Below are 16,037 nucleotides of genomic sequence, written 5' to 3'. Positions count from 1 at the left end.
TTAATCCAAACATCACCAAAACTACATGATAGACCATGAGGTCATAGATCTGGACTCTAGGGACAAGAAGATCACGTGAAGTCCCATCTTTTTCCACATGCATGGCCATTAGAAGCTCCAAAAGGCCAAAATGATGGTCTAAAGGTTGCATAACACTTCCATGGCCATAAAGTTGGCACCTTTATGCCATGAAAACCCCTCAAGACCTTAGATCTGAAGTGTAAACCCATTTGGGATGTCCAACTCCCAAGGACCATGATATTTTAACCAAACTAATCAAAATCACTCCAAAATAAGATCTAAACAACTACAAAGCAAGGTTCAAGCTTTATACTAGCAAATATCGTGGATGAGGCAAGGATTATGGATCTATATGCTCCTTATTGTGTCCTCAAGCTTTCCCTTCTTCCAATGCCTTCAATCACACACTAAAACACTTAAAATGGCTCACAAACTCTCACAATAGCATTGGGGTTTCGAGATCTAGGGTTAGGACAGTGGAGGCTGGAAATGAGGCCAAGAGAAAGGTTTTAAGGTGTTTAAATAGGGTGCAAACCCCGGAAATTAAGGTTTCATATCTTCCAGCCTACTCGTCGAGTTGAGGCCTCCCAACTTGTCGAGTAGGTTACTTAAAATGCGCGACCCTTATGATCTCTACTCGACAGGTTTGGGGATCCCAACTCGTCAAGTTGCTCTATAGAATGAAATAAATTATAAGTTAAATACATACCAAGAACCAAACGTTACAAACCACCAAAAATCACCACCTGATTCACCATCATCACCATCTTCACTACTGTTTTGACCTAGCAAACATCATCCAGTCATCCCCACCAAGAACCACCTCCAAGTTCACCTTATAATAACCATCGGTTATTTACCAAGTCCAAACGAGATTTCACTATGGAAATCGTGTTGATTCTATATTTAATTACATAAGGCTAACAAGCAACAACAAGAACTGAAACCCTAAATGAGTTCATTTTTTCTTGATTATCAAAACAGTGAGTACATAATTGATTCAAACCTCCCTAAATGCGATTAACAGGTAACCTCATTAAGTCTTCGTCACTATCTCCATTCACGATGAACCCAAGGTCTGCAGTGGCATCAGAAGTGGGTTAGGAAATTCAATAGTAAAGCATAAAGATTCTGATGAGGTGGGGGTGGGGGCTTTGCTTCATGTTGTTTGGGTTGCAAATGAACAAAAACCCCAAAAGAACCTGATTACTCCTCTTCTACAAACGAAGGGAATAACTGGAAAAGCACAAAACACATCCCTCTTCTTTGTATCAAGTGTCTTGTGTTTATGTTCTTTCTAGTAGCCTAAGAACTCCATATAAAGATCTATCTACCTTGATTTCTGATTTGTGGGTTGAAGTAAAGAACATGGGATGCAAATGGTAGTGACGATCATCTTAAAACCAGGAAATCTCAAATAAAAACCCAGAAAAATTGTCAAAAAAAAACCCCAGAAATCGTTGCATCTGTCAACGAAGGAAGAGGGGTTGATATGTGTATGCATCTGTCACACCCCAAAACCGGAACGGCGGAACGCTCGGGGGTGGAGGACATCATGTACAGTATCACAACAATGCATAATAGTAAACAAGCAACAACATCATCCATTGCATTAATAGTAATAATTTTAATACAAGTGTGGTTAGTAGTTTATATGACACCAAAAATGAATAATCAAAATAAAAGATGAGTCTTGAATGTGCTCCATCTTCTCAAAAACCTGATCATCGGTACCTGTCTACCGGCGACCTGAGAATACAAGTTATTTTGAAAGCGTAGATCAGCATTTAAGCTGGTGAGTTCATAACTAATTTTAGTGTCGTTGTTGTATGAGTTGAAGAAAGTATTGGTAAATGTTTGATGTAAGAGTTTGCAAGTGTTTGTTGAAAATGTTTGTAAACTTCCTAGAAAATCCTATATTTTCTACTAAAGTGGTCTTCTACCAAGACCCAACTGTTTTCTATGTTTGTTCTTTTGTAAAAGTGCGAGTTTTCCCAAAGTGTGACTATCATTACTAAAAATATAGTTTTTCATTACCGTTATGTGAGAAGATCACAATGTGAATGAAATGGGAAAATAAAGATGTACTAGTAGTTTTATCTAGGTAACTACTAATATACTAACTACCCTTAAACTTGTTAGTTTAATTAAGGTAAAATGTGATCTGATTGTATCCATACTTGATTTGACTTAGTATAACACGACGTTCGAGACGTCGAAATGATATGACATTCGTCACCCGTAGACCTGCAGGTCCCACTGTAGCTAGCAGCAAGGTGTGGGATGGTCAATCCCGTATAGATTTATACACAAATTCACGCTCTCCCTCCAGGAGACTCTGGGTACAAAACGTGACACAGCAGTATATGTCGCACCATGAAGTAGTATCTCACATTAATGTTATATGTTCTAGTGTAGTATTCTCTCCTTCTAGTATGTATTATGTTCTCTAGTATATAGTGTGTAGTATGTATTGATTCTCGTTATAGTATTCTCTATCTGTTTCTCTTTATAGTAAGTATTATTTCTCGTTATAGTAAGTACTGACTCATGTATGAACTGACTCTTAGTATGTTTCGTTCTTCTAGTAATAGTATTAGTGACTTCCTAAACTATACCTATTATAGTTTACTAGCAATGTTGTTGGTATGAATGAACATGATTGAACACCTTTGCTACCCAAAGGATCTGAACTGAATGAAGAACTTTTATATCTACATACATACACATAATATATAACTAGGATTCAAACGACCTTCGGACAAACAACCGATACCCTAAGTCCACAACCAAACAAGGAACAGGAAGTAAGGCAAGTTGTCAGTCCTAAGTCCTTTCAATCCTACTTATATAACTATATCTATATAGATATGCTTTTGACAAAGTATAAGTTTTAAAGAGTTTGATTAAGAGTTTTGCATATAAAAGAGTTTGTAAAACGATTTGAAGTAGTTTGTTTGAAAACACAGTTTGAAGTATAAGAAATCCATTGTTTGATAGCTATTAATCACATGCGATTGATATAATAACTATAATGTTTCTACTTGTATTCCCCCCCCCCCCCATAAAATCATTTAAAAGGTAAGTTAAAGGGGCATGAACTCACCTGCAGTGAGTGGTATGAATGAAAGATCTGTTTGTAGGATGCTAAGTGCCAGGTGTAGACTTGAGCACAACGGATCCTAATAAGCATACATTGGCACATATATGTATATAATTAGTCTTTATACAACTAATCATGAAAGGAAAACACCCTAGGACTTAGAAAACACTTAGATTGAAGTGTTAGAAGCACCAAAGGTTGCATATAATGGGTGTACGGCCACACATGTGCGTGTGCGGCCACCAGGTGTCCTGCCTCTTGGGTGTGCGGCCTGGTGTGTGCGGCCATGGAGTGTGCGGCCGCACACTCCTAGGAAAAATGGTCAAAAAGTGTATTCCAAGGTTATATCTTGCATCCCCTAAGTGTCCTTGATCATGTGCTAGCATACCATTGGAGTTTGAGGCCCTTAAGCACTAAACAAAGGGGTGTACGGCCACAATAGGTGTGTGCGGCCGCATACTCCTTGATGATCATGGGTTGGACGTTTTCTAAGGCTCATATCTAGCAAGTAACAAGCTAAATAAGGGTACTTACGATATAGAAGCGTTTAGGGGTGTTTGGAGCCTAAGAACTTAGTAGGTGTTCTTGGTGAAATTGAAGAACACTTGAAGATCTACTAAAAAGGAGTGATTTCATGGATGAAATCAGTGATCTTTACTAGATGGAGTAAGAAATCAACAAATCAAAGGAAAGAAACACTTACCACTTGAAGATCTAGCTGGAAAATCGGATGCTACTTGAGAGAGAATGAGTTCTTGACTAGGAAGGTGAAAAGGGTTGAATGAAGGCCAAGCCTTTACTTTATAGATGAGAGTGTGCTGCCAGAGGAGGGGTGTTTGGCCAATTTTGGGTCGAGGTGAACTTGCGGAACCCAAATCTAAACTCTAACTTGAAGATACTAGGTTTAGAACACTCAATTTGACTCAAAACAATGTTAGAAGGTAGCAGAAACGAGTCTGACTTTGATTGATTTGAATAACTGTACAAGATAGAAATTTCGGGTTGTCACAGCATCTAGATGTATGTGTGTGTGTGTGTGTATGTTTAATCCTCAAAAGATGCAACTTTTTGTTTTGTAAAAATTCTAAAGGGAAAAGGTTGTGTTGGTGATAACAGGTGAACATAGGAAGATAACGGTGGGTGGTGTTATTGTGTGTGTGGGGGTCATTTTCTAAATTAAATAACAATAATAATTTAATAAAATGAAAGAAAAATGAAATATAAGTATACGAAGGGTATAATAGTCTTTTAAGTTTGGTCATAGACTAAAGCCACATAAAAACATACTCAAAAGGATCACCAATCTATAAAAGTTGAGGTTTTGACTAAACCTCAGAAAAAAAAATATATATACATACCACACGAATGAACCATTTTTGCAGTTTTGTCTTAATTTTTTTTATAAAAATTGTTGTGATTTAATAATATTCTAAAAAATCACTAATGACAAGTAGAAACATATTAGTATTTGTATATGATTTTAATGAATATTTGGTTTAAACATAAATTTGAATTTTGGTACATTAGTAGTAATTATCGATAATGTGTTATGAAAATTCAATATTGAGGTTTTTGAAAAGAGAAAAAAAAAAACATTCAAGTGAAATGCAAAAAAAGAAAAAAAAAATACAAATGAGTTGTGAAATAAATAATCTAAACCAATGGTTAATACCAAATGAAAACTTTTATTTATTTTTATGCATAAAACATAATGTTTTTATATAATAACTCATAGTTTTATATAAATGATCGACATAAAATATTAGAGGTTTATAATTAAGTTTTTAAAAATAAGTTTGGAGGGTTTTGACATAATTAATATCAAGATATTACATGATGATATTATTCATTTAATTGATTAAATATAATTATAATTTATTAAATATAATGTAATTGTTTCGGTTCCCATTTGATAATTTCCTAATATTTTATGGTCTCATATCCCTACCATGTCATATAACATATTTTGTCAAAGAACATGCAATTTATGATACCGCTTGAATAAATTCTAACTAAAAGTCTAATACACGATTACATGATTGATGGTTGACCATACATATAAAACCCCTACTAGCACATGACAGTAAAATACAACTATACTCAGAGTTGCTTTAAAATAAAGAAAATTTTAATTTTAATTTGTGTTTTTAGTAGTAGTAATGTATATGCATAACAAACTTAAATATAATTAACATTAGAAAAGAAATTAGGAAACATAATCTGAACAACAAAGTTTAGCAACAGTGGAACACGAACATATAAAAAGTTTGTAATCAAATAACATAAGTTTAGTCATAAAATTAGGTATATAATAATTTTATGCATAGTCATGTATCTTTAAATGTTCAAAACTATTTATGTACTTTAGTTTGCTAATTAACTGATTAAGTTTGTATATGTATTATTCCATACAGTGTTGACTAATTTGAGTTGAATACAAAGAAATAATAGTAAACCTGTTATAATATTATTTTAATGACATATGTTTATTTATATTTTTCGAAATCCAGGCTTTTAGATTTGAAAATATAGCCCTAAAAAGCAAATGGGAAATCTTTAAGGTTTGTTGACTTATGAAAGATGTTCCACATGACAAGTTGCTCAATTTATGTGTTGAAGTGTGTGTATTTATTTAATTCCATTATTTGTGGCTTTTATACCAATATCATACAATTATATTATGCTACATTTGTCTCATTCTTTATGATCGTTTGCTAAAACAATTTGAATTTATATTTAAACGGGAATAATAATAATATCCACATCCATTAGTACGGGATATAATATTTACTTACTATCAATGTAATAGCCAGTCATTAAAATATGTGAAAATTCGTAGTTAGGTCGTCAAATTAAATAAACATCATAAAGTATATATAATTATTACGTACTTAGTTGAATTTTAAATCTGAAAACATTATATTATGCTACATTTGTCTCATTCTTGCGTATGGTTTGAAACTTTGGATCTTGTTTTCGGATCTCAAATGTAAGTAAAAAGCAAACACAAGGGACGAAAAGGTAATTTACTTAATGTTTATTATACAATGTACAATAAGCATCACTAGTTGTATCAGCTTATAACATGAACAATGCTTATTGTAACTTACAATAAGTCCAAAATTTGATGGTTGTTATCAAGAAGATATAACTTAGAAAATCACGTAACATTATATTAAATACATGCAAGGTGTAGACTACTATACGAGTTTGAGTGCACTCTACATATCATATCCTACACACATAATTATTTCCGCTCCTCCAATCACTTCCGACATTAGTGATTAATTAATTAATTAATCAAAATCTAAATTATCATTTTTATAGATTTATTTCTCATAATCCCATGTCATATTCATGCACTTCGGTCTAATTTAGTATATAATATAATATAATGTTTATGTATACATGTATGTACATGTTTGAAATTATGTATGTGTATTGTTGTGACATCTAGAGGCTAGCAAAATGACTCGAAAATTGGGTATTCAAACAAGAACAAAGGTAACATGAAATCACGTGATATTTAATCAACTCTTGTCAATTTCACCCAAAACAAAACCTTAAATACAAAAATTAAACAATTCATTAATCGGTAACATAAAAAATAATCACCAATTATGTACATCTCATCCGGTTTCCAGTTCTTCGTTCTACATGTAAAAAACTAAATTAACCCAAAACAATTCTCAAACTTTTTTGTATTTAAATTACACACAATGATAATATGTCATAACCAAAACGAAGACGGTTTTATGATCATGGTCTGAGTTTAGATAGATGACTTGACATCGGACTTGCAATATTCGAGACCTCAACCTTCCATAGCTTAATTTCACCCGCAAAACTTCCGCTAAACACTGTTACTGTTGATACAGATACAGATTCTTCTGATGAATCTGTATCCGCCACCAACGATCGGACTGGCTCTGTATGCCCGTCCAATACAGTCAAACAACAAAACTTGCCGTGGGACCCACGTTGCCAAATCCTAACCGTTCGATCAGCGGACCCACTGAATAATAAATTTGAGACGTTGATGAGACAAAGTATTGCTTTACTGTGGCCCCGCAACGCTCCGGTCACCGCCATATGGTTTGCACTGTCTTCCTTTTCCCACACCAAGATTGACCGGTCACAGGCGCCTGAAAACAGCACTGATCCGACGTCGTTTAGAGCAAGTGCGTTGACAGCTGACTTGTGCTTCTCCAACGTGGCAATGAGTCCATGTTTCTTCTCGCCAAACAGTTTCCCCCATACTTTAATCCGGCGATCGGCGGATCCGGTGTAAATAGTGCCGTCTGTTGCCACCACGACGGCGTTGATTGCGTCGTCGTGTGCTTTGATACTCTCCACACATCGGAAGTTTGAAGTTTTCCAGATTTTCAAGTATTTATCCCATGAAACCGAACACATTAGCTGATTATCTATCATCGCTAGTCCAGTGACGGCGTCGTGGTGTTCGATCCATAACCGCCGTCTATGACGACGGACATTCACGTAATTTTTATTTAAAACCGATCTCAGCAACCGATCCTCCATCGTCGGCAGCGTCGCGGCGTGTTTGTGACGTTTGTTTTCTGTTAATTTCCATACTCGGATCTTACTATCTTGATGAGCAGTAAAAACTTTTCCGTTGTGAAACGCAACAGATTTAACTGAACCAGATGAAGAGTCGTTGACGCTGAAGACATCCAGTAGCGCGAATGATGCCGTATCGAATACGTGAATGAGGTTGCCGGAGGCGGCGTAGAGGAGGTGGTTATGGACGGCAAGGTAGTTGACTCGTCCGGGTGGGGAGGGTTTGAGGGAGGTTAGGTAGCCATGGGAGACGGCGAGGTTGAGAGTATCAGGGGAGAGTTTCTGGAGGGAAGGGACGGAGGGTAGAGTTTGAAGAGAGAGGTTGCTGTGGAGGCTGCTGCTGTAACTGTAACTGGTGTCGAGGGATGGACTGGTGGCTGTGGTGGTAGTATCGGAGATGCTACTGCTTGTGTCGGAGAATAGGAGTTTACCTGGCGGTGCTCCATACTTTTGTCGATGTGTTATGGTGGTCGTGTCGTCGTCAGTAGCTGTGCAGATGGTGGCGGAGCAGGTGGAAAGATATGAACGTAATTTCATGTCGCCGCCGGCCGGAGGAGATAGAGGGTGTTTCGAAAAGAATGGTGTTGATGAAGATGAAATGGTGAACTAACCGAAGGAAACGATATATAGAGCATGGATAATCTCACAAACGCGAATATATTCTTTTTCTATCATTTGTACTTTTGCTATTTTTATTTTGTTATTTTTTTTAGAAAATTACAAAAATTGAATTATTATTCCTACATTAAAACAATTGCTGTCAATATTTTTATTTTATAAATTTTTGTATATTTTTTTGGTTTCTTATGTTTTCTTATCGCAATTCTTAGGTAATTAGCGATTAATTAAGCTACGTACATTTAGACATAAATAATTGTCTTTGAACTTATGTGTCCTTAAGTTGTTGGTTTAAGTATATATAAATATTCATAAGATTATATGCATGAGAATTTAGATATTTGATTGCTGCAGTTCTTATTGACATAAATAAATGAAAAAAGAGGCGTAAATATCTGAATTTTGCCTATCTTGTTGTTCTGAAGATATTTATAGGGAAATTATTATTTATTAAACCTGATTAGGTGAAACATACGATATGCATGTTTTACAAACTCCAACTAATAGAAAAAGGTTGCTTGATCAATATATATACAATTGACTATTATAAGTTCACTTATTATGCTAGCTATAATTAAGAATTAAAAACTTTTATTTATCCTTTCATTTGTTTTGCAATTTGGTGAACATGCCTAGCTATTAGTATTTACAGTTTCATTCTTTATGTTGGTGTCCATCAATAACGAATATGATTACGTATAAAGATATCGATATAAAAGACACAAATCAAATAAGTTGATGATTAGCATTTAATGAGTAGTTCCAAAATTAGTAATCTTCATATATAACCCGAAGTTGGAGTGATCTAAGAGGAAAAAATGTAAAATTTTGTTACTAATTTTAATTAGTTAGTTAAAACAATCATATATTCCAATGGATGCAGGTGAAACTAATAATAAAATGGAAAAGAAGTGGCCTCGAAATGGTATATGGAAGAGCATAAAAAGGGGAGATGCTTAAGGGTTGATGAAAAACTAAAGAGAAGGACGTACGGCCATTGCTAATTTTAGGAAGAGTTGCAATATACATTCAATGTTTTTAGGAAAAGTAGCAAAATACATAAGATTTATCCTCTCTAGCACATGCTTCATTCGTTTGAAATAAATAAATTTGATAGGAGAAAAGGATACAAATCGAGGGAAAAAAATAGAAGTGAACCTCATTCTCATTCTCATTCTCATTCTCATTCTCATTCTCATTCTCCATCTTCAATAAGTTTGCTTGTTCCATTGATGCATGCGGAACAAGCAAATCTTTTTGGTTATTGTTTGTCCCCAATACTAATAATAATAAGTAAGAGGATATATTATTTGAATTGAAGATGGCTAATCATTTAATACAAGCCGTGTTATCATTAGGGTTCTCGATTGTTGTTATTCTTTGTATCGTGGCTTTGGTGGCTAGAAATGGATATTTGGAGGATGATGAGCTGATAAACACCAAGGCATTCTGCATCATATGTAAACCAACAGAGTACAAAGACGCATGCAAAAAGGCATTAAGCGAGGTGTCCAAGAACTCGTCGTCCACCAAGAAGGATTACATATTTGCTAGCTTCCATAGCATCCAAAAGGGCCTTGATAAGGCTTCTGAGTACGCCAAGTCTGGTGGCTCGGAACTTAAGAACTGTGAGAAACTATTAGGTGACGCCTCAGAAGCATTGAATCAGGTTCTTAATGTGGCAACGAAGAGCAAAATAGTGACTTTGGGAGAGCAAGCCGACCCCATGCTTGTGTGGCTCACAGCTATCCGTGCATACCAAACCACATGTGTCGATGAGATCAACGACGAAAATCTCAGAAAGGAAATGAAACAGGAATTAGACGATGCCAACAAGCACACCTTTAATACCCAAAAGATCGTCTACTATATCTCTGATATCCTCATGGAGTTTGGGGTTGACATGGGTAATTTCCATTACGCAGGACACCGCAGGCTTCTTGATCTTGATGAGGAGGATGAGGGTCCCGTTCGGTTTTCTGCTGCGGACCGTACCCTTCTCGGTGGTGGTGGCGACGACGAGGACGAGGATGATGAAGAAGAAGACAAAGACAAAGACAAAGACAAATGCCATGGGATGTTTAAAAAATACACAAGCCAAGACTACTTCAAAACTCCTGAACCTGAAAAACTTAAAAAGCTTAAAAAAGGATCAACCTTGACACCTAATGTGGTGGTGGCTCAAGATGGTAGCGGTGATTTCAAGACCATCAAACAGGCCCTTGATGGGTATCCTTCAAATCACAAAGGAAGATATTTCATATATGTCAAGGCCGGAACTTATAAGGAGGGTCAGATCGTTGTGAAAAAGAACCAATGCAATGTTTATATGTATGGTGATGGTCGTGACAAGACCATCATCACCGGTGACAAGAGCCAAGAAAAAGGACAGACCGGCGCCACCCAGACCGCAACTTTTGTTGCTGAAGGCGAACGGTTCATGGCAAGAGGTATAGGATTTAGAAACACGGCCGGTCCAGAAGGGAACCAAGCAGTGGCATTTCGATCCCAAGCCCCAAATACTATCATGGTGGATTGTAGCTTTGAAGGTTACCAAAACACTATATACTATCATGCCCACGACCAGTTCTACAAGAATTGTTCCATCTATGGAACTGTGGACTTTATCACCGGAAGCGGGAGGGCTTTCTTCCAAGATTGTGAGATCTATATTAGGAAACCAGAAAATGGCCAAAGCTGTTATATTACAGCAGACGGGAAAATGAAACATGTAGAAGCTGCAGGTGTAGTGCTTCAGAAGTGTAAGATCAAAGCAGACAAAGAACTAGATCCGGTCAAGGGAGAAACCAAGAGCTACCTCGGTCGTCCATGGAAGCCAGATGCTACAGCGGTGGTGATGCAATGCAACATTGGCGATCTCATTCAACCACAAGGATGGAGCACATGGCTTGAAACAAAGAATCACAAGACGTGCATGTTCAGAGAGTTTTACAACAAGGGACCTGGCTCTGACACCGATGATAGGGTCAAATGGAAAGGATTTAAGGTCATTAAAGATAAGAAATATGCTGGCTATTTTACCCCTGACCCCTTTATGGATGCAAAATCTTGGGTGCGTAACGGTGGTATTCCTGTCAAAGCAGGATTTAAATATTAATTTAATTCATTCATTCATTAATGTTTTTACTTTTTATTACCATCAGTTTTATAATTATATACATGTATACATAGGTAGAGTTTAATATCATATTAATTTTACCCTTTCATGTAATATCATACTTATATACATATTTACTCATTTTGGCGATAATAGCTTAAAGTTAGTGGATATTTTATATATCTATGAAGAATAGATATATAAAAATCCTTTGTAATGCATTATTGATGATCATACTCTACGTTATCATGTTAAAAATTCTGATCCGATGTATTTTTGTCGTTGTATTAGAAAAAATCTTTGGTTGATTATTTGTATTATTGGATTATTAGCTAAAAAGGTATAAGGATATCTTCGCAAATATTAGGTGTTACAAATCTGCACGTTCTCTCATTGGGTACAGATAAAATATTACTACATACAACCTATTTCATTTTGACATGTCATTAGTTGGACTTTGAGCATAACGTCCCAATAAGTGGTTATTCATTATCAACCTGTGAAAGCCGAAAGGTACATCGAATTTTGAACCTTGCTTATTTTCATATGCATAAAGTTCATGATGTATGTCTGATTTTTTTTTTTATAATTTTTTTTGAAGGACAAATAATTATTTTATCACCTCCTCCAAACATTACCTAGTTAATTGTTAGTTTAGAACCTTCTTGTTAGTCGAGTGGACTATCCCAACTTTCTTGATATTTTAGTTGAGATATATTCTCAAGTTTCTTTGTCCTATTTACGTTGTCTATTTTGACATTCATCCACTTCAAGGTATTTGAGCTAAAATCAAATGTAGTGTTTGTTTATATGCAAAGTTGTGGCTCTAAATCTTCACAGGTTACTAAATTGATGGTTGTTTTCTAGAATAATCGCATATTTAGGTATATAATGATCTATCCGGTAATTTGGCCCTATAAAAACCGTCTTGGAAGGGATTACAATAATTATTGTTAAGAAACGTTGATCTTGTTAAAATAATTGAGTGATGATGATTACATAGAATTCTCTTTTACATCATAGGTCATGTCTTATTTTTACTGAATCCAATTGGATATCTACGTATGTTATGTCATCTAGTAAACTTACAACTAATGCATCTGTGGTCTACATGGTCACTATCCATTATAGTGCACACCATCTCATTACTTAGTGGTAGCAATTGGTTTTGGTGGATTGTGTCTCTTTACAATATATATATATATATATATATATATATATATATATATATATATATATATATATATATATATAATTTATTTATTTATTTTTTTGCTATTAAATATTTAATCCATTTATTGGTGGTATACCAATCTTTTAGGCTGGAGGGAGTGGCTCGTTATGGACGCTTGCCTCCAGCTCGTCATGGACTTGCTACACCACCCCCTCACCTTCGCTAGAGGAGTCGCCAAAGATGGGTCGCTACACCCTTAGCGAGAGAGAAAGCAAGAGAATGTTGTGATTGGTGGTTGGACTTTTGTACAAAAATCAAAGAAACCTAAATCAAAATAATAAGAAAGATGATGAACCTGTGGGTGATTTTGAGCTAGACCATAGTCGAAGCTTCCATTTTTGTTGTTAATTTGTTGTGTTCTTTTAACTAGAAATTTGGGGAAGAAGCTATGATTCTTTTTAAAAGAGAAGTACCGAAGAAGATAAAGAAGTTACACATTTGGTCCCTAAAGTTTCACAAACTTGGTATTTTTTGTTCGAAAATAGAAACCTATTTATCTAATATTAAATTTGTGTTTTATAAAAATATAATTTATTTAATATGAAATGTTTGTGTATTAAAAATATAAATTATTTAATTTTGATAAAAAAAATCAAAGAGTGCTAGGAGTGCTACCACTCCCTATGAAATACTAAATAAAAGATGCTAGCAATGTGACAGGCCAAAAAAATGAAATGACAGCAAAAAAAATAATGTGGTAGGGTGTTATAAATGCTATCACTCCCTATAGCATTAGTGGTTGTGTGTGGTGATGATGTGACACTCACCACTAAAATAGTTAGTGGTGGGTATAATGGATGATCTTATATGTCATCTTTAGAACGACAACAAACATATTTTCTGATCTACTTCTAAATTACACAAATGTCGGGATAAAACTTAAACCATCAACAAAGACGAAACTCAGATATTAAAACTAGGGGCCAAAACTATAATTTCAAAATAAAACCGTATAAACATACGAATCCATTAGACGACTAGTATCATTCCGGAAAGATAATTAGTAGTTTGTTAATGTTCATTTTAATAATAGTTAAGAACTTAAGATAAGTAATAGTTTGTCAATTAAGTAACTTCACGTACATTTCATTTTTTTTTAAATATTATGTTTGATAGGCACAACAAGAATACAGAGTATTAGGGACGTCGCTTTTTGCGACGACAAAACCTTTAGCCAGGGTCGGTTCTGAGGAATTAAATATTCTTAAAGGACCAGGACGAGCCAGATAAAAAGGGCTCTTGTCGTTATTATTTTTAAATAAAAATATATAATAAAAAAATTGGGTCATGTGCAGTTGCCCACTTTGCCCCCCCCCCCCCCTCAACGTCCCCCATGCCTTTAGCGACGACACCAGACAAGCCACGCTTGGTGTCGCCGCTAAAACGCCAATGTCGTCGCTAAAGGTATGAACCGGAGATCCGTCGGAGACACGCCACTTTCAATCCTGTCCCTTGGTTCGGAACATGATCCAACGGATATGATTTGTTCCTGTGGAAGGCAATAGAGACGACACCTTTAGCGGCGACATGTCGTCGTTATTGGTGTCGATCCGTTGACCCACATTGGACGAAACATTGGCCCTACGATTCTCACACAATCAAACGGTCGATAATCTCCAGAAAAGGCGCGTTGAGTTCTCTCTAGATTATCACTGCTAATAGCCTCTATGTCGCCGCTAAAGGGTTGCCCCTTTTGTTCAGCTTCCTTATCCCAGACGACGTATAATCTGTCAAGCATCTCCAATAGGTCTCTCCGGCGACGATTTGCAACATCACCGTTGACGCCACTGCTCTCCACCGTCGATTGACCTCCAAAGCCTACTCCCACCACCGATTAACCTCCAAAGCCGACTGTGAATGCTTTTCTTCAAAACTCGGCGTTTGTGATAGCCATTGGAGACATTATCCGTTCGTTTAAAAAACCAAGTCAACAACGAGGAAACAACGATGAGGAAGATGCATACACATACTATTTCTTGTTTTATGTTATGGATGATGTTATTTTGGATTTATTAGATAGTTTATGGATGATATATTAGATGTTTATTTGAGATTTATTAGATAGTTTATGTAATGTGGTATATTTGATGTTTTATGTAATGTGGTATGTATTTTTATTAAAGCTGCATTTTATAATATATACAAACTAATATCATAAATAAATTGTTTTTTTTTAAACCATTAGCAATGACACCTTTAGGGACGACATTGACCAATTGCGACGACAACTGATTCCGGGAAGAGAAGCTCGAAAAACTCCGACCGGTGTCCGGAAAGGTAATAGAGACGACGACAATAGCAATGACAGTGACCATTTAGTGACGACGAGTATTAGAGACGACGTTATTTGCGACGACAAAAGAGTATTAGCTACGAGGTAATAGCGACGGCCTTTTAGCGACGACATGTCGTCGCTAAAGATATTAGCGACGACAAGTGGCATCAATTGCGACGTTTTTTGTCGTTGCTAAAGGGTGCGTTTTTTGTTGTGAAGATCTAAAATTTATTTTTAGACATTTTTTAATTAAGAAAAATTGTCCGTACACAATATTTTTTCTTCATATACAACAATCTATGTTTAGATGGTTTTATATTACAACATTTTAAAACACAAATTGTTGTGTACAGAGAAAAAAAAAACCTTCCATATTAAAAGATGACTACATTTTGAAAACATTTTTTTTTAAATTTCAAAGTTAAAACATGATAGTTACCAAACTGTTATAAAAAGAAAACTGATAATGCATTTGTTTTGATTCATATCTAAAATTGTAAACTAAACGAGGTAGAAATATATAATTTAATCGTCATGGTCAATGAGCACCCGTTAATCTCATTAATTGGTAATCATTTAAATCTAAAAATTTGCCACTAGTCTTGCAACTTGCCATACTTAAATATCAATCATATTAAATATAAACAAGTGACAATGACTTATACCAAGTAAAAGACACAACAACGATAATCAGGTACTTTATGAAAAAAAAATATATAAGTTACTTCAACTTTGTGAAAAAAATATATAACATCTAATATAATATGTGATGCGACCTGGTCCTTCGGTTGTCTGATGTGGTGGCTCTTGGCTGCTACAAAGTGGTTTTTATTGTTCCCGGAAGACCTGCTAGGTCACAACATGGGAAGACTGGGAGGAGCCCCCGGGAAAACGCTCTGACGGTCAAGTCAGTGACTGAAATGAGAGTGTATGGTTTGAGCTAAGGGAGAATGGCTTACTATTTGAGGTGGCACAGGAGGCGTTTTATACTGAGGCCTCCTGCGAGTCCGTACGGGGACAAGGTCACCAGGTCCGACAGGATCCAACATCTTGATTGGCTAATCGTGCTCTTCGTGTCAGAGCTAAC

General features: G+C 35.7%; 1 protein-coding gene and 1 pseudogene across 1 annotated transcript; one reads left to right on the top strand and one right to left on the bottom strand.

The window, feature by feature from the left end:
• Window positions 1-6,687: 6,687 nt before the first annotated feature.
• LOC145169277 (protein JINGUBANG-like) lies at window positions 6,688-8,316 on the bottom strand. The gene has a single exon (XM_079087843.1). It carries the CDS (start codon window positions 8,240-8,242, stop codon window positions 6,884-6,886), a length of 1,359 nt encoding a protein of 452 aa, XP_078943969.1. The 5' UTR covers window positions 8,243-8,316; the 3' UTR covers window positions 6,688-6,883.
• Window positions 8,317-9,644: 1,328 nt separating this feature from the next.
• On the top strand, window positions 9,645-11,441 carry LOC145104086 (pectinesterase pseudogene; annotated as a pseudogene).
• Window positions 11,442-16,037: the final 4,596 nt, after the last annotated feature.

Source organism: Lactuca virosa, chromosome 4 (assembly GCF_052849685.1).
Source record: "Lactuca virosa cultivar CGN04683 chromosome 4, Lactuca_virosa_CGN04683_v6, whole genome shotgun sequence".
Taxonomy (NCBI): domain Eukaryota; kingdom Viridiplantae; phylum Streptophyta; class Magnoliopsida; order Asterales; family Asteraceae; genus Lactuca; species Lactuca virosa.
This window is presented reverse-complemented; position numbering and strand designations above follow the sequence as displayed.

Excerpts from the sequence above, each read along its gene's own strand:
- LOC145169277 (XM_079087843.1), bottom strand. The coding sequence starts at position 8,242 with ATGAAATTACGTTCATATCTTTCCACCTGCTCCGCCACCATCTGCACA.